The sequence below is a fragment of the Trachinotus anak genome, unplaced genomic scaffold (genome assembly GCF_046630095.1).
Source record: "Trachinotus anak isolate AG129_WGS33_773 ecotype Australia unplaced genomic scaffold, CSIRO_AGI_Tana_v1 ptg000002l, whole genome shotgun sequence".
NCBI classification, from domain to species: Eukaryota; Metazoa; Chordata; class Actinopteri; order Carangiformes; family Carangidae; genus Trachinotus; species Trachinotus anak.
The window spans coordinates 14434081-14453419 of NW_027273853.1; the positions used below are offsets into that span (position 1 = coordinate 14434081).

The window sequence follows — 19339 nt, forward strand, 5'->3', positions numbered from 1 at the left end:
CCGGTTGCACATCAACAATGCTAACAGTGGAACTTGAACTTAAAGTTTGCTGACTAAAAACCTTATATCATCTGTTCAGCAGTAAACTCCATCTTTTCTCTTCTATCGTTCCTCTTCTGACGCTGCTTGTTTGTTTGGACTTGTTTGGTCATTGCTCATTGGTTTCCGAGCAGGCCTTACTTCATAACTTTTGACAAGAAATTAACCAAATTTAATAAGTGGTGGGTAGAAATAATATATATTTTTTAGAAAATATGCAGTTTTGGAAAATTTCAATGATGGGGGTTAGGGTTGCTGTTAGGGCTAAAAGGCTACAAAGCTACAAATCGACCAATCAGAACATGGCTACAAATTGACCAATTAGAACGGAGCTTCAGGGGTTATGGTTGGGATGATAGGTTAGGGTTGGGGGTGTAAAACTATCTCTGACAACTACACAGTTAGGGTTAGAGAGCATAAGGAAAGGGCTAGCGTCAGGGTTATAAGGCTAGGGTTATGGTTGCCTTAGGTTTAGATGCTACAAGGCTACAAAATGGCCAGTCAGAACACGGCTTCAAATTGACCAATCACAGCCCAGCTACAAAACAACCAATCAGAATAAGGCCACAAATCAACAAATCAGAATGCTGACAAGGGGCTTGGGTCAGGGTTAGGGTTGGGGTTAAGGTTATAAGACTACAAGGATATAAACCAACTAATCAGAATGTGGCTACAAATTGACCAATGCGAAAACAGCCTCAGGGGTTATGGTTTGGGTGATAGGTCAGGGTTAGAGGGCGTAAAGCTATCTCCAACATCTACACGGTTATGATTAGAGAGCCATAAGGGAAAGGGTTAGGTTGGGATTAAGTTAATAAGAGATTGCATCTTAAAACATGTCTTTTTTTATCCACATTGATAAGTGAATAATTTATTATTTTCATGACATTTGTGTCAATTCCTTGGTTTTTTCTTCAAGCTTTTTTATAGGCGTCAAATCACTCAGTGGCCTTTGTGCCCAAAGAAATTTTGTGAAACTGATGGGCAACTGGGCGTGCTTCCAAAATGACAAAATTCCTATCCTGGTTGAGACACTGTAATCCTGAAACAAAATGAACCAAAACTCCTCAGTTATGGGTTGGGACATAAAATCGCTACATATTTTAAACATTAAACGTCACAGCCTATTATACCTATATAAAAACGTATAAAATCGAGTATTTTATGCCTAAGTGGGTTTATTTCTCTGTGTCTGTGGCTTTTTATGCCTCAGTATAGTTGCAGTGAGAGAGAGAGACAGACAGGGAAGTTGGGGAGAGAGCAGGAAAGAGCCACGGGTCGGACCAAGCCTCAATGATACCAGCTCCACCAGGTGAACCGCAGAGACGCCCCTGTTTCTCGGTCTTATTACTACATCGTGTGATTGGTGGACATGATTATTTATCACATTAAAACGACCCCTCGTAAACAGACAGTCTGACTTCTAAGAACACGGTGCGGTTCTTGAATGTATCCCGCTTCCTTTACACTACGTGTCAGTGCCACAGCACGGTTTTTTTTTCCCAGCGATGGGCGCTCCAGCTCGGTGGTCCGTGAAAACATCAGTCCACAGCTTGCGTATGGCTTGAGGAGACTAGCTCCTGTAAGTGTCCAGAGGTGGATTTTATATAGGATATCATATAACGTGTCACGTAAGGTCGTGTCTCGGTTATGTTAAGGCCATTGTCCAGCTGAAACCAGCGGCGTGCGCCAGTGCGTTATGTGCAGTGTAGCCAAGGAAACACAAGCGCGGCGTTAAGTAACATGGACTGATGATGGCTCGGTTACATTCATGGGCAGTTTCAAATCAGATAGCTGTGTCTTCTACATACAATATATGAATGCATTTAACAGTGAGGGTTGGATGATGGTCACACAATGGCAGAAACACGACCCAGTTCCTCCGAGTCTCCGACTGAGTAAGTGATTTTGTTTTCTTACTAATGTGTTGGATTTACACTCCAGTCAGGTGAAAATATTCAATAAAACTCGATTTCTTTACTAAGTCCTTAAAGTGTGCTTAAATGTGTGTCCACCTTTTTCAAAAATGTTACCTTGTTTGACCAAACTTGTGGCCAGATCCCCTGAGAGCACGGGAAGCACTGAAAGGGGTGTGGATGCGTCCCCTCCCTGTGGTTCCAATGTGCTGAGTCCCTCAAAAACAGGATATTCCAAGAGGGATTTTAAGATGATGCCTCCAGAGGAAAAGCTCAAACACTTTGACAGCCAAGCTCAGGCCCATGAAGACAGCCAAGAGGTGGGTTTAGTAAAAGCTGCTGTGACAAATTAAATGGTCTTCATTTAGTTTGCAGTGAGTTGTGATCAGAAGATGTGCATTCACAACATGTCCTGCAGACTTTGATAGCGCGTGAATCATATGCACACACCTAAGGGTGTCACTGATAATTATTACTGTTGACATGCACATTACCATTCTGATTTTGAGTCTTATTCTGGTTTTGATTGTACTCATGCTGACATTTATATGTAACACGAGAAACCTGATTATTAATATCCCTTTATATGTAGCACTATTAAGTTTTCTGAGCATCTTTGTGCAGGTGTGTTTCAATTCCTCGACATCTCAGCCACTTGTTTCTTTGCTAACGGAGGACGCAGAGATCTAGATAAGGTGTTTACATGCCCAGTGGTTTCTATAAGAGTTTCTCAAAACCAGGATGAGGCTGTATAGATGTTTAGCTGTGAAAAGAATTACTATGATACTCCAAAAACCTAATCCTGGATTAGTCAAAAATGATTTCTTCATATATCTTACTTTGTCTGCCAAATACAACCCAAATACATTAACTTTCCAATGCAGTAAAACCCCATATCTATGAATCTGCAAGCAGTGAATGCTTACTTTTTTTGCTTGATAAATTACTTAAACAGTTAATTGATTATTACATTTGCAGTTGATTAATTTTCATTTTTAATTCATTTCAGCTTTGTTCTGTTGGAGTATTGACATTAGCTTCTAAAGGGTTTGTACTATTGATATGGCTTTTGATGCATGATGCAGTGAGCTATGCTATCAAGAGATGTGATACTGACAGTCATTTACTGTATTTGCTCAGTTTGATGCTTGCATCCAGGACCTGGTGCGTTGTGTGGCTCTGACCAGGCTGGTATATGGGGAGGGACATCTGAAGCTAGCCCAGGCCCATGTTAGACTGGCAAAAGCATATTTCCAGCTCAAAGGTAATTTTAGAAAGATAATACTGTGAGCAGATCTTAACTAGAGATTTAAAACAGATATGTAAGCCATATGACAATCCTCCAGGGATCATTCTACAAGCTGTTACCTGCGACTCTACATGCTATTTAGTTTACACTTAATGATGCCTATTTGTTCCCTCAGGGTGGGGACTGCAGGCCCAGGAGCACTCTGCCCTGGCCAGAGAGCTGCTGTCTGTCTGCTCCTCCATCTCGTCCTGCAGAGGTGAAAAGCATGAGGTTCTCACATGTCTCCTGAGCATACACCTTACACAGGGAGGTGCTGCACTGCTTACAGCCAAATATCCTTGCCATGATATGTTTGACAATAATTTATGGGAGTGAACAGAAAAAAACAGTTCATAACAACAAGGTGAAAATGACCTTGACTCTTTCCCACTCTTGAGGAGGCAGAATCCTCTTTTCTGGAGGCAGAACAAGTTCTTAAGGAGCTTCATCAACACGGTGCCATCAGCCAGGAAGAGATGATAAAGACTGAGCTGGAAATCTCCACTGGCCTATGCAGGTTCAGTAGTGAAAAATTTGTGTAATACTTCTGTTTTCTTTTAGTAGCAGTGCACAGCAGATAAGTAGTTAAAATAGAAAATTCACCAAGTAAATACACAGTAGATTAGAGGCCTGTAGTATGTGATAGCAGCTGCCACTCAGTTTGTAGCAGTGCTGTCTGGTAATCAGGTGATTTGCTCTATTTATTTCCTGTGACTCTTGTATTATGTGTAAACTGAGCCAAACAACTTGGCAACATTCCCAATTGAAAGGTAATATGTCAGGTCTTTCCAGTGGGGATTCAGAGTATAGCCTGGAGCATTTTGCTGTTTCAGTAATTGTTATTATATATAAATATTTGTTTTTCTCAAACTCTGTCTGTTTCAAGAATAGTACCTCTGAGATTATCTTTGAGTTTGGCCACAAGATGGAGACAGAGTCTTGCAAATTTGCCTAAAATCAACCATTCACGCAGTTTTTGGAGTGGAGGGGTTTTTTGCTGACTTAGTTAGCCTAGTGAAAATGCCCATTATTTCATGTTCTTTTGGAAACAACAACTTAACAAATCAGGATTTTCCCCTGTCATTGTTCAGTCCACTCAGCAGTCTGTGTGGGTGTTTTGTAATGATGTTTACAGACCTGCTGGCTGGCGTTTTCTTTTATCTGTTCAGCTTTGGCTCCCTCCCTAATTATTAACCTCCCTTGATTTATACCATACTTAGATATTAGTCTTTACATTCTGGTTGACTCCTTGAGATATTTGTAATTTACTCTGTTAAATGTCAGCTGCTTAGTTTACTACACAGGGTACCATTTCCATGTTATTGATTAGTTTATATCATTAATATGCATTAGTAATCTAATGACAGACGTGACAGCAGAGGTCTAAAGGGTTGAACTACACGCTTTGGAAAAGATTAAAGAATTAGTGGATCATGGCGGAGGGACCAAGCACAGACACCAAGTGCAGCAGAGACTGAGAGCCTCTTTGGTAAGCTGTGTGGTAAATAAAAATAGCAGCTTATTATCATATCTTAGATTTCTGTTGGTGAAATTAGAAGCAGGAAATGAAGTGTAGTCTTACCTGAGTTGTGATCTAGTGTCTCCGTATGTATTTTGACTATGTAAAAAAATGAATGCTGTCACTTAAATGTTGGTATTGTATACAGTACATGTGGTTATGGTAATGGAAAAAAAAACAACCGTTGTACACCATTATGTAAGGAAAGACTATTTCAACAGGGTTGCTATCCTACATGTTGTCTTTAGTCTTTAAATCTCAGACTTTAAAAGAAGTAACCCACATTGTAAAAATCATTTTGCAAGGTAAAAACCAAAGACAATAGTCCTTCAGCATTTACTGTAAACAGGTCTTATCAGCAGCTGAGGTGATCTACACTCATCGGAATTTGTAAATGATGCCATCTTGGTCTGTTTCAGAGAGTCAGAGTTTGTTGACATGATGTGTGTAATTGAAAAAATGTGCAGACTCTGGCTGGTGTGTAAGCTTGCTAAATCTCTTTTGTTAGGTGATGACTAAGAATTTGGCATGCTTCTAAAGCTCTGTCAGTCAACACTGTTGTGATGGAGGGGAATGTTCCCACCAAAGCCTGGAACAATAATGTAAGCTCAACTCCCTTATAGATCCCGGTCCAAATATTCTGCTCAGTTTCAGATTCACACTCAAGGTGTGCACTTATGATCAGCCAGATGGCATATTTCTGTTAAGGGAGCAGATTGTGTTAGGTTTAAATTATTTATGTGCATGTGATAGCGTTGTCAAACTTGACCATGGCTGATAAAATAACTTATTTTCTTTATGTCTTCATAACTGTTATGTTGTCATTTTTGAGCATGTATTTCATAAATTCCCTCTAGCTCAATAATGAACTCTGATAAATTATTCCATATTTTCTCTACCCGTATCTTAATCTTAATGTTTATGCATCATATTAACTGAAATGCCCTTGCTGTTTGCCAGCTTTGTGCATATTGTTTCCAGAGTTTGTGCTGTTGCAGTGATCAGTTGCCCTGTTGCTTATATACACAGCATACAGTAGCTATGCTTTAATGCCAGTAATATTCTGATGCTCAGGGTCCACAGTCTGTTGGGTTTCATAAAAAAAAAAAAGTTAGTTAAAATCAGTTGCCTCTTATTCCAGATGTAAAAACCACACAGGAGCTTTAGGATTCTGCTGCATAGTCTTTTGCCCAAATCTGCCTGATGCACACAGGCAGAAGACCATCGGTTTAAAACGCCACACAGATTTGCTGGAGCAGACTCTTGTGTTTTTGTCCCTCTGTTTTTACTTTGAGTTGGCCTTACTGTATCATTTTCCGAGCGAAAGCCCAGAGCAAACTTACGTCAACCATGTTCTGAAAACGTTTACAAAAGAGGGCTGTGTGGCTTGCTTGGCAACACATCTACATATCCTTAATTATATTAATTCCTTGCCCTTTGGAGTCTTAGTAGACTTCAGTGGGATGTGGTATATTACCGGTCTGCCAGGAAGCGCATAAGGATGCAGAGTGAATGAGAGGATAGAGGAGCATTGTCTCTGTCTGGCCATGCAGGCAGAATGGCAGGACTCAAGCCATGCTGGAATGTACTGCAGCTCTGCTTCAGCTCTGCTGCCCTAAAAGGACTTAAGTGCCTGCCTCATGAACACTGAAAGCAGGGGCACTCCTACTATCCATCATGGTGTGTTAAGATAATCTTGGATTCATGGGAAAATTTAACGAAATTAGGCTCTGCACTGTTTTTGTAACCTGTGCTGCTGGCATTTAACCTCTGAGTCAGGAATACCCAGATCCATGCTGTCAAGGGATGTGAGCATGACGTAACACTGTCAAGCTTAGACCTTTGGGAGACACACATGCTGTATATACTGCTGATTTTGGAGGACACCTTGGATAAAACAAATCAAATCCCATGCTCTTACAGATTACTTCCAAGTGCATTTTGTAGGTAAATGAACTATCATTCAGATAACCACTATACATTGTACAGTGCGGATGTGGGAAGATGATTTGTGAAAAGTGGTTTCCTATACTGCTGTGTGACAGCTAGAGATTGTAAAGTGCTGAGCTTTGTGCCCTCTGAGAAAGACCACCCCCCTAGACTGGAGAGCTGAATTAAATTTAGAGTCCATTAGATGGTTTGAAGCCGTTAGCAGAGTAGCCTGATGGATCCAGTGTCCTTGCAGTGGTTAATGCAGCTATCGTCTCATCCTCTCTCTCCACTCGCCCATGCTCTTGCTCTGTTGTAGGCCAAGCCCAACTGCATGCAGCATTACAGGAAGTGGCTGTTTTTTAAAACAGCAAAGACTATACTTGCATACTGTTGTATGCATCAGTAAAACACCTAAAGCTTAAAACCCTGGTAGCAACAGCACATATACACAATAGTGATATATTTGTAGAGCTCTCAGCATCTCTCAACAAAGACCATGCTTCGATGTTCAACTTTGCATTTGTGGTTTCCTGAGACTGTTAGGGCCTTGGAATGATAGTTTGAACAAACTGCAGGAGTCAGACACTGACATGCAGTATTTAAAGTGAGGGGGTTAGGGCCAGTCTAACCGTGATGAAGAGACATTAATAGATTTTATGAAAGGATGAAACAGAAACAGTTATAAAAGGGCAATGTGCAGGCTTTCCCTATTATAGTCTGCACTGTTCCAGGCTTCAGCTGCAGCCATCAGCCAAAAACATTCACCTCTGTAGGACCTGGGTTGAGAACAAGCAGTTACTTGAGTAATGAGAAACAGGCTCATAGTCATGGTTAATGGGTATATACTGTACACCAACAATACATTGAATAGTGTGTTTATTAAAATGATATAATTTTGTTATTTATGATTAATGTAGTTTCAGCAGGGTCAGCTACCAAACATGCACAGCAGATGTAATGGTTTCAGTGTATTGCTATACCCTGCTGCCTTATATAGCAGACCAGACTGGTCACTGTCTTTATGTTTGTATCTCTGCCTATTTGTGTGTCCTTTCTGCTCTATAGGATCTATAAGAGACAGAACAGGCCAGACAAGGCCTTAAGGCAGTGTGAGAGGTCTCTGCAACTGCTGAAGGACAGAGGAAAGCCAGAGCAGACCTGCTCTGTCTATAGGGACATGGCCGCCATTGAACAGGACAGAGGTCATTTAGACCGAGCCATAGAGCATCTCTCCAAGGCAAGTGGCGTATCACATACACATCATACACAGCTGTAAAGCACCACATGAGGGCTTCTTAAGACGGTGCTGTGTTTTTAGGTAATGTCCCCACACCCCTTATTTGCTGATATGTGATCTGTTTTATTTCACGTGGGTGTTTCATCTAGGCTCATACCATTGCTATGAGCCACAGCCCTGAGGAGCTGGAGGGGGCTCAGATCTCCCACAGCCTGGCCCTCATCCTCTCTGCTGCAGCAGAGCCCCATCACAATGGTGAGTCTATTCACACAGGCCAGAGCAATAGACATAAGGGGGTAATTAGGACTTGAATCTGCCATTGTCCTCCTATATGTCAAATTCTTCAAGATGCTCTTATGGAAACCAGACTTAAAATAGCCCAGTTGTATTAGCATCACACGTCCAAGTTCAGCCATGTCAGTATGATTCACTCATGTCAACATACTCAAGGCAAATGTCTGCTTCGTGGTATCTATGTGAAGCATAACAGCTGGAAACTAAGAATATTGTAAGGATCTGTGTAGAAAAATGAAACTACTATTAATAAGCTTATATTATAGTGATTCTGTGGCAGCATATGTTTTCAGAATCTGTAATTCTGTCAATTAATGCTAGAACTAGTCAACCTGTATCATTGTGTATTTTTTCTCATACTGGTGTAGACTCTGCAGGTCACTACTTTGAGCAGAGTCTAAGTGCATACAAGAACTCTGTAGGTCCACAGGATCCAGCCTTTCTCACTGCTCAGGATGATTTCTGTCGCTTCCTCCTCCTCAATGGCCAACAAGAGGTTACACACACACACACACACTCAACATACACATACTGTAGGATCAGTAAGACAATGCCACCACTAAGATTTCACTTTTTTGTTCATGCAATTTTGAGATCCACAGCAGCCTTTATTATCGACACATTTTTTGTTCACAGAGGAGCATCATGGAAACACTTCCTCAGAGTTTGTTATTGTCAAGGGGTTGATTCCACCTGCTGAACAGGGTGTGGCTCTTTCTACTGATGGTAAGAGATGACTTACCTATTCGCAATGTACCATTGCAGAGATGTGTGGAGATTCAGAGAGCCTCACTTATTTTGAAGAGATCTACATTTGGTGACCTGAGTGCTGAGGTAGCAGACACCCTTCAGCTGATAGGAAGTGTGGAGATGACTGAGGGCAGGATGATGCAGGCTCACAGGACTATGACAAAGGTAATCACACGTTACACAACACAAACAACACCAGTTATATTACAGGTCATCACTTCTGGGACAGAGTAGTATTTACTGTCATCCAACATGATGTTGTTCCTGCCAAACTATTCGGGAGGGTTTAATAAAAGGCCAGGAGTCAGCGGGTGTGGCCACCTACACCAGTGAGAGGGCGGGAGGCTTGTTCAAAATACACACAAAGAGTCCCTGTCATATTGAGATGAGCTATTTCTGCCGTCTCTCTAAAGCTCAGTGCTATCAGACTATGTTAATCTTGGAAGGGTGCAAGGTGCAGAGCCACCCTCCCTGGTGTAAAATATCACACAGAGTGACTTTGTGTTTCCTCAGTCTGGATGGAGACTGACAGATGGGCAACACAACTTTGGAAAGAGAATGGCAGTTTGCCAAGTCCTGTCAATTAAAGGGACACTGACCCCAATTAGTGTGGTATGCCATTATGTCCTTTGAAACAAAAGTGACATTCTTATGTCTTTCAGCACACATGCCTTGAATAAACAGCCACTTTTCAGCTCATTTAATTGTCTTCCACCTCTATAGCTATTACTGTTTTACTCGATTTCTTATGAGAGTGTTTTTGTTTTTCACTTACAGTATGGCTGCACATGTTTGCCATATGAGCTCACTTCTGCCACCCATCAAACATACTAAAATACACCAGTAAAGGGGGATTTCTTCACACTGGTCACGACATGCCTGTAAGTGAAGAAGGCTGGTTGCTATGTTGTTCTGTTATGGCATCTAAGTGCAGAGGGGTCCAAATATGACAGGGTACATCAGGGCTCACTCTCTCCACACCACATCCGCGTAGTAACCTTTCTGAAGCACCCTGGCACAGAACAGACATGTCAGGACATTTTTTTTTTTCCTGTCATCATGACTCCATCTGCACAGTAACTTTTGTTTTTCCAAAGGAAAACTGGCTCATAGAGTAGATACCCTCAAAACAAACAGTGAGAACAATGGTACACACACAGAGACATACACTTCACATTCCCCCTTCCTCTGTAGTGCTCCTGAAAAAAAAGCCTTCCATTACATCAACCTTAGCAACAGTGAAAACATCCATGAGACCAGATGGATCTGTTCCAGATTACCAAGTGTTTTACTTTCCTCGGTGAAGAGGGAAACTTTCTCTCCCTCCTTCCCTGATTTAACAAAGTTCTCACACAGTTCACTATACATCCTGTTATTTATGATGATTGTAGAAATTAGAGGCAGGCTTTCATCATACCTGTTGTGTCACCATGGGAACTGTGTAATCATACACGTGTTCATGGTTAAAAGTTTAGACTTTTCTGCATTTTGTTAAGTTATGTAATATTCTCTGATGTCATAGAGCTAAGCAGCGATTGCTCGCTCTCACTCCTCTCATTTGATTGGACCAAACTAAATGTAGAGTGGAAAATGACTCAGGCTGCATCTTAAATTTGTTAACTACTTAAGATTCCTGGGTTACCGGTTTAGAGTCCTTGTAATAAATCTAGCAGATCCCCCTTGTTGACCTGACACTCAGAGTGGTCAGCACAGGTGTTATCTAAACCTTGGACTGCTACAGTGGTTATTTTGGGATGTTTAGTGCATTCACATGTTGCTAGGAAGTGTTTATTCCCCTCTGAGTATGAGTTGCACCTCTCATCTTCCACCAACCACTCATTGCCATTATTTTTATTTTTATTTTAGTGCCTGGAAATCCAGAGTCGGTTGTATGGTCCTCAGCACAAGAAGACAAAAGCTACACAAAAAGCTGTGGACATGCTGTCCCGGTAAATCTGAGAACTTTGACTTATATTTGCCAGTATCTTATATCAAGACATTTGATTCTCCTGATGACAAATTGCCAACAACTGTTTTTTTTTTTAAATAGGATAATGAATTTGACAAAAGTTGATTTGGAAAAAAAACCAAACTGATTTATGTAAGAATACAGCCCATGTTTCAGTGATGTAACCAAGTACTGTATTTCTGCAGGGCACCAGCAGTGGCTGAGAGGCTACAGAGGCAAGGTAGAAGAAAAACAAAACATCATACACTTTCAGTTGTACCTTCAAGTGGCAATGATGGAAATTCCATGTCTGACTCTTGAAATAGTAACTTTGAGGGTTTGGACCAAGAACTACTGACATTCTGTTTTGTTCTTTCTGTTTTGTCTGTTTGTTTTTTTTGTTATATTATACAGGCAACACTGCTGAAAGTTAGCTTCTGATTGCTCTGGTCATAATGATATTTTAAGAAAAACTCACACTCAGAGAACATACCCACAATAGGTTTTAATTGTGTTAAGATATGAATCAATTTCCAAGTATGGGCTGGAACCAATTTCAACCAAAGCAGTAATGTCATTTGTTGAGCAGAAATCATTGTGTCAATAAAAGCAATGATTTGGGGTTATCCATGGTGACTAACACTTATTTAACACTGACTCATTGAACATTCTCTATACATCAATATATTTTCTGTATGCTGATGTACACAATTTGTTTATGCTATGAAATGGCACATGGTATCCAGATTACACCTAACAAAGATTTCTTTGTTTAAGTGCATTGATGCATGTTTTTGTTTAATGTACTGCAGTTTGCTGAGGAAAAAATTATGGAAATCTGCTGTATATGGGCACTTCAATGCAACAAATATATTTTAACTGAAGTTTTCATTTTGTAGATTTCTAATAGTGAATATATTAATAAAAGCATGGCATTCACACTAAACGTTGTCAGTCTGCACATTGTTTCAACCAAAAAGTCAATCTGTGAAGACACTGCTCAGTGGTTGCAAAGTGTTCTTTAGTATAGCAACTAAGACAAAATGTATAAAATATGTAACCTTGCCGTAATCATAGTGAACAGTTTCTGCCTCTGCAACTAGTACACAACACAACAAACCCTAGTGAACACTCAGTGCCACTAAGCTGATGATCCAAAAATAGTCACGGTCATGAACACACACTTATGTCAGAGTAAAGGTGAATTCCGCACTGTGATAGTCAACAAATGTGGACAAGCAAAAGGCGTTCAGACACGACATACATCAAAACCAGATGTGATAATATATCCTTTAACAACACTATTCCTCTATCCTTAATTCATTGACATTCTGTCACTTCGTTCTTTTCTCTTACTGTTTGCTTCTCAAATTGACAATAATCCTCTTTTGGAATTCACAATGGTATAATTCACCATTTTGAATTCCCAACTCAGTCACATGTTCAGAGCAAAATGTTCACCATTGAAGTTAGGGATGGTATGGACACATTGATTACCCACATTTGGTTGCATTATGGGCAGTTCTTTTTTTCTCATTATTCAAAATGTGTTACGTGCCATTTAGTTGCCAGTAAAGTTAAATAACCTGACAATACCTATCTTTGTGAATTTCTTATCAACCACTTTTAAGTGCCACATTTACTTGCTCTATACCTTGACTTCAGCATTCAAAACTTGCAAAACTTCATGAGACAAATTACCATATTTTTCTTCACTCCCACTATGCTGTCTGCTACAAGCTTAACTATATTTGTGTACACACTAGTAACTATGCCTTAAAATAAACCAATGTGTTCCAGGATGCAGTATATAGGCTACTAATATCATTCCATTTGGTAGCAGTGCCTGAGACAAAAGAAAAATTAAAAGCCAAGTCTGCAAACGGTGCGCAGCACCTCATAACTCCAACTGTCACACATTGGTCTGGACTAAATCTTGACCGGTTAGACTTACCATCATGGTAGACACAGCCATGATGTGTTGGTGGGGTTGATGGTGTGCTGTAAACTGCAGAACAGGCTGTTTAAGCTGAACAGCACAGGTTAGTACAAAAATAGAGAGTAAACAAAACTGTTTGAAGATAAACTGCAAGCTATAAATTGGTTAACACAAACCAGTGCAAAGCTCCATCAGTATTACCTACCATAGGAAATTGCCACAATTCATATATGCTATAATCCTAACTTAAGCTTGCTCATATTAGTTAGCATCGAGTATTTCTAATAGTAAAGTTACCAAAATGAATACCATAAAAATGTTTATTCATCCGGTAATTTTAACTAGGTAACAATGTTTTGCTTCAATCATGAGGTGCAGTTAGATACACCAAGTTTTAGGTAACACACTCTAATTAGGTATAGTAAAATAGCATACCAAAATCAATTAGATATATAATGTTTTACCATAAAAATTACAGCATTATGACAGTGTCTGCAATCAGCATTGATGCTATATGTGATGGACTGCTGCATCAAAGCAACCTCTGTGTATGCACTTCTGCAAGTGATACACTGGAAAGCCCTGGGTTTTACACTTTTTCTGACTTAATTCTTTCTTATTCATCTGTTGGGCTTTCAAGGTAAATTGTTGCAACTCTTTTCTCTTGAGAAATCTTCACTGGGGTCTCCAGGACTTGAGATTGCACCTTTTGCTCTGCGGATGCCTCAGATTGGCTGCTCTGTCCATCCATCTGGAAGGTGAAGGACTTCTCTGATGGTCCAATTTTTATATGTTTCTCAGTAATTTCAGACACAGATTCTCTTAGATTAGTGAAGCCTTCAAACTCTTCACCATGAGCAACATCCTCTTCTTTGGTGACTCTGATGCTGTACCCTCCTCCTGCCGCACCCTGGAAGGTTTTCTCAAGCCCTAGGTTCGAAGATCTTAGAGCTGCCATGATCTGCTCTTCAGACAGATCCTCTTCTGGCTCCAGCAGTCCTGAGTCCTCAAGAGTTTGAGAGACATTTAGCTCAGCAACTATAGTCATGGTTCCATTGTCATTTGACTGCTGCACTTTTTTGACATCGACAGCCACATTCTGTGGATTTTCACTGCTCACTTTTGTGAGAAAAGCCAATTCCTCCCTCAGAGGACCTGAAACTGAGCTTTGTAGTTTCTCAAGAGCTCCCTTCAGCTGCTCTTTGGGCTCCAAAGAGTCCTCTCTCAGGAACTCAAGCACTGACTCCTGCACTACAGGGGAGACACGAACCTCTTCTTCAATGATGCACTCTGGAAAACTCTCTTTGACAAACGAGTGATCACCTGGCGTGAACTTGTATTCGTCACATTCCTCTACAATCACTCTCTTCATTGGGAGACTTTCATCCTGATAATACCTCTCATCTGACAGGTCATCTACAAGGCCATAATGGCCGTATGAGGTAATGCCACTACCCTCCTCGGCTTCAGAAAGGTTATCATCTGGTGTTGAGACAAAGTACTCATGGGGCTCTTGGTCATGGGAGAAATATGAAGATTCACTTTGTCTAGAGACCTCTTCAACATGAACAGATCCAACTTTGGAATGATCTGTGTCAGTCATGGGGGATTTCATGGCATCATCACTCCTCTGAACATGCACGTCATGAGGGACATTTTCTAACTCCTCAATTTGGAAATATGTTGAAGAGGGCTCATAAAAAGTAGATCTGGACTTCTGTTCAACCTCAAGCTCCTCATCACTGTAAGACTCCACCGGTTCCTCAATGATTTCTACATTGACAGACTTATTTTGCAGGTTCTCTGCTCCCTGCAGGTCACTTAGCAGATTCTTAATCATGCTTCCTGTTGCTGTGTCCTTGATGTCCTGCAGCGACACCTTCTTCACACCTTGGCTCAGAAGTTCTTCCAGGGCAGATTCCTCAGAAACATCCAGCTCTTCCTCTACTTTGGACTCCAGCACAATCTGTGTTTTGGTCGTGCCATCCTCCTGCTGAGTTTTCTCCACATGATATCTGACCTTCGACTCTCCTGACGAGCAAACCTTAGCTTCCAAACCTGCTGGTTTCATCACTTTCTCAATGATCTCCTCTACAGACACAGAGTCTAATATCTTCTTCTCACTCGGCCCTATTGTAGACTCTCTTTTCTCTTTGTCTTTGAACTCGCCGTCATGAACATTATCTATTTCTGTTTCATCTGACAGGTGCTTTTTGCTTTCTGTTTCAGTTTTCATGCTCAGGTTCATCATTGGCGGTGACACAACTCTCACGGATTTGGTCTCAGCAGCGGAGGACTTGATAGGACTGATTTGGTTCTCCACCTGAGAGACCTGTTTGATTTTCACAGTTTTCTCCTCTGCTGTTGTTTGCTGCACAACCTGACTCACGTGGTTTTCACTCTGGCCTGTTTGCTTATCTTTGGCGAAAGCAGTGGCGGTGGCAGCAGCAGGGGTGGAAGCGGCAGCCTTAGCTTTGGCGAATGAGACCATGTCCCTTCTGGATGCAGGACTCTGGTAACGAGCTCTGCCTGCAACTGAAATGGGAATGACCCGAGAGGGACTCATGGACCCAGAGGGAGGCACAGGGGATCTTCTCAGGCTTGACGTGGGTGCCGTGTACCTGATATCCATATGTTGTCTGGTGGTTAAGGTGGAAGCTCTTGGTTTGTAGGGTTGGGCTGGCATCTTGATATCTGGGGCAGAACAGTAATTAGCATAAATAATTACTTGATGCGTTGAAATCTGACACTTCAAACAAACCAATTGTTTAGTGAAGCTTAATATCTGAACATATTTTCATTGATTCAGGTAGATATTTAACACGAGTTCTCTTGTGATCAGTACATCAATATTAATAATAACTGAGTTGATAGTGTTCAATACAGTACCTATTATTCTTTCTCTCTGATGCTGAGTCACTCTCCTCTGAGCATCTTGCAGACCCACTCTCTCACCCTCCAGGAGAGCCCTGAACAAAGAAGAAACCAAATACTCAGACAAAGGCAAATAGGTCATTACCATTATCAGTAATCATTGCTTATCCCCCTATTTTAATCAAATTATTTGTCATTTAAAAAATCAAATATAAATACCTCACAAGACGGTGTACATCATTCAGCTCTGCCATCTCAACTCTCTCAAACTAAACGCAACAGGCTTACAAGACGGTATGAACCCAGGACCTGGCCATATAGGGTAGCAATCATCAAAAACATAACAAGCCACTGTCACGTAATAAAGACCCTGTAGTAATTTGCTTAGAGAGCTCACCTTTCCTTGGCCATGCTTCACCAAACAAACAAGAGTATAGCAAAGTCCATCAAAAAGGAACAACCTCTCCTGAGAGTGTCTTCCGAAAGACTGACCTAAAAATAACACCTACAATGCGGGGCTGTCCACGCTTCCAAGTGAATCCCAAAGCAAAAGCTGACTCGTGACATATACAGAAACACATGCCACTGCCACGTCTCTGAGCAAGCATTCGTCCTATTCCAAAAATTCAAAACAAACCAGATGTGGCAGTGGAGAATCTGCCATATCGAGACACACTGGAGTGGGCAGTCTTATAAAGAACTTCCTTGGAATTGGCTTAATACTAATAAAATGTTCATCAGCCGTAAAAACTATGACTTACACTGTTTAGATGTCCTGGCAAAGGAGGTAAGAATTTATAATGTTGTGATGTTACAAAGAATAATTGAAGAAAAATCAACTAGATATATAGTATGTGTTTATTTACTGCTTTATAAATAACTTTGCCTTTCAGTAAAAATAGCCTGTTAGTATGTGACCATGTGACTATGTTTGGAACACAAAAACCACACATGCCATGCTATTGCAAGATAGGAAATGCCAAATATAATTTGTTTTGCTTCGGTAACACTTAAAATAACCCACAGAGAAAGTTTAAACATCTCTGTTAAACATGTATGTTCAGTACATGCAGTATTTACAAGATAGTAAATCTGGGCTACAACTTTGCAATTTATCTGCCTGAGGCACAAGTGTTCAGATCTGAGCACTTAGTGCCAAGACCAACAAGAAGCAAGCAAGTGATTTGTTCCAATGCTTCTGATGAAATAACTAATTAATATTAGAGTACTTGAGGCAGTGTGGGTTGGTTTGGATAATAATCTCTTGTTGAAAGCATGCAAATGTCACTGGAAAAAGAGGATGTACTGTACCTTTCAAAACTAATTTGTTACACCTGTGCTCTTCTCTACTAAGACAAATCAAAATGACTGCTGGGCATTTTCTGCCCAAGTTGATAATTGATTTAAGTCTGTTTTTCTGGACAACTGATAAAATGAATCAGCTCCATCACCTGTAGGCAGCCACCTCCATGCCCAGATCCATCTTAACCTGGAGAAGGTGCTTATGTTCTTGCATCTTTTCTTCTATGGTGCCAGCCATCATGTTCCTCTCGTGCTCCAGCTGCTCAATAATCATCTGAAGGAGAAAAAAAAAGCACAGAAAAAAACAAGACGTCTTCACTTTATACATAGTTTAATTTCACAAGTTGGGTATACTAATTTTTTGTTTAACTGAAAATATTTGGCTTCCTTGTTAACCATAGAGTGTGTAACCACATTTTATTTTACTGCCGCCTGCAGTGTTATTAACTAGGTAAATCTGTTTTGTCTGTGTTTGGGTCCCCACTGCTTATATTTGTGTATCTCTAATGGGGAAACTTACTGAACACTTCTTTTCAAAATCAAACTTATTCGTCGTTCAGATCACTTAATCCGATGACTTTTCACAGGAGCTTTTTTTCTAGTAACACTTGACATCCTACAACAAACACTGTGCTCAATTCTAAATTTTAACCTGGGTTTAAACTGTGAGAAATGCATCTTTGTTACAATACTGGCAGCACTGCAGTGTACAGCCAGTGTGGTCATTTGTAACTGGCTGCCCTGCTTGGTGCTCCATCTTTAGGAGGCTAATAGGGATTTGTCAGTCTGACAGCTAATTGGTTTAAGTGCCTGGTGTAATCTAGCAGCTACAAAATCCTGCTTAGGTAGTGTGTCGTCCAGCTACTCAAGCTATTCAATCCTTTTATACTGAGGTCAAATGTTGCACACAAGACCCATATTTTCCACAGTTATGGCAACACAGACTTGTTAGGCATCACTTTCATGCTGGTAATATCATTATGTATTGAGGTAGGGAGAGGTAGATTAATTTTAGAGCCGACATCCACTGCACTTATACTATTTTAGGGCAGGGCGAAGCCAGATTGGGGTTAATTACAGGATGTCACACATCACAGCTATTCCATTTATACATTTCAGCCTAGATTTGTGATGATATAATAGTTATTTGGACAGTCATTTGGGCTGAGAGCTGCAGCTTCCTCACTGCCTTTAAAGACAGTGGGTGTGGCACGGACAAGAGGGGGTATCCGCTCCCGTTACCCAGTTGGACAAACGGGAGATTACTCATCGTTTTCTGAAATGTGTATTTAGATGTTTCAATTCTTCTAAACAGATCTGACAGCCTCTGGCTCCGCCCGAGTCTCTTGAAATATTAAAATGTGCTCTTTCTTTCCTCTCACCTGATATTCACTTAAGTCCGCACGGAATTTTTCTTGCATATGCATCAGCTGTTCTTCTAGACGCAACTGAATGTGGCCTTGTTTTTCCGCCTCTGTGCGTAATTTGTCCAACTCTGACACGTACAGCATCTTTTCCCTCTGCAGCTCACTCAGCGTCGCCTGGTCCGCTTTGATAGACTGCTCCATCTCTTCCACCTTCCGCTGGTACATTTCAAAAGTCTCAATCCACCCTTCGGACAGACCTCGGGCATACTCTTGCACCTCTTCCATGGAGGCCACCGGAGGCCCCCGATAAGTTTGCGTCATGATGGGCACCACCCGGGCCTCCACCTGACGCCGGAGGTGGTCCATTTCTTGCCTGTGTGCATCCTCCAAGCATTTATACTCGGTCTCTAGCTGAAATAAACGCTGCTGGAGTTCAGTGTTGGTCTTGTGAGCATGGTGAAGCTCCTTCTCGCAGCCTTTCAGCTCGCCACTGATGTCCCTGCACACCCCAGTCTGCTCGCTGCACAGAGACTGGACCATCTGCAACTCCCGCCATAGCTTCTCCCTCTCCATCTCAGCCTGGGACTTCTCCAACGACAGCTGCCCCACCATTCTCCTCAGATCCCGCATCTCAGCCTTGTACTTCGGCTCCAATCCCACCGTCTTCGTTTTCCTGAGTTTATTTATCTCAGTCATCAGATGCGCATTTTCCTGCTCCAGCTGCTTCGTCCTGGAGAGATACTGGGCAAGTCTGCTGTTGAGCTCCTGTAGCTGGTGTTTTTCGCTCTCAAAAGTTCTCTTGAAAGGCAACATTGTGGCATCAAACAGTAAAAACGTGAGTTTAGAAATTGTCCAGTTTGTATTAGGCTAATATAAGAGACGGGCAGGCCGGTGTCATATGCGTGTGTGTCTCTGGGCCCAACTGCGATGTAAT

The 19339-nt window shown here is 41.3% G+C and overlaps 2 protein-coding genes across 3 annotated transcripts; one reads left to right on the forward strand and one right to left on the reverse strand.

Annotated features, from left to right (window-relative positions):
• The first annotated feature begins 1516 nt into the window (after positions 1-1516).
• Positions 1517-11869, forward strand: ttc23 (tetratricopeptide repeat domain 23). 2 transcript variants are annotated; one of them, XM_071500006.1, is made up of 11 exons: positions 1517-1937; positions 2098-2275; positions 3096-3219; positions 3380-3536; positions 3635-3760; positions 7760-7931; positions 8081-8186; positions 8594-8721; positions 8991-9140; positions 10842-10924; positions 11130-11869. In XM_071500006.1, exons 1-11 carry the CDS (start codon positions 1897-1899, stop codon positions 11242-11244), a joined length of 1380 nt encoding a protein of 459 aa, XP_071356107.1. In that variant the 5' UTR covers positions 1517-1896; the 3' UTR covers positions 11245-11869. The 2 variants fall into 2 exon arrangements, with proteins under 2 accessions (XP_071356107.1, XP_071356117.1); XM_071500016.1 differs by lacking the exons at positions 10842-10924; positions 11130-11869 and adding an exon at positions 9753-9875 and having other exon boundaries at positions 1537-1937.
• Positions 11414-19339, reverse strand: synm (synemin, intermediate filament protein). Its single transcript, XM_071499994.1, has 4 exons — positions 18421-19339; positions 17188-17312; positions 15752-15831; positions 11414-15556 (listed from the first exon to the last, which is right to left on the reverse strand). Exons 1-4 carry the CDS (start codon positions 19216-19218, stop codon positions 13479-13481), a joined length of 3081 nt encoding a protein of 1026 aa, XP_071356095.1. The 5' UTR covers positions 19219-19339; the 3' UTR covers positions 11414-13478.

Coding starts and splice junctions, on each gene's coding strand:
- ttc23 (XM_071500006.1), top strand. CDS start 1,897: ATGGCAGAAACACGACCCAGTTCCTCCGAGTCTCCGACTGA. Junction 3,537..3,634: donor GCTGCACTGCTTACAGCCAA/ATATCCTTGCCA, acceptor ACTCTTTCCCAC/TCTTGAGGAGGCAGAATCCT. Junction 8,722..8,990: donor TCCTCAATGGCCAACAAGAG/GTTACACACACA, acceptor GTACCATTGCAG/AGATGTGTGGAGATTCAGAG.
- synm (XM_071499994.1), bottom strand. CDS start 19,218: ATGTTGCCTTTCAAGAGAACTTTTGAGAGCGAAAAACACCAGCTACAG. Junction 17,313..18,420: donor CGGACTTAAGTGAATATCAG/GTGAGAGGAAAG, acceptor TTTCTCCTTCAG/ATGATTATTGAGCAGCTGGA. Junction 15,557..15,751: donor TCAGAGAGAAAGAATAATAG/GTACTGTATTGA, acceptor GTTCTGCCCCAG/ATATCAAGATGCCAGCCCAA.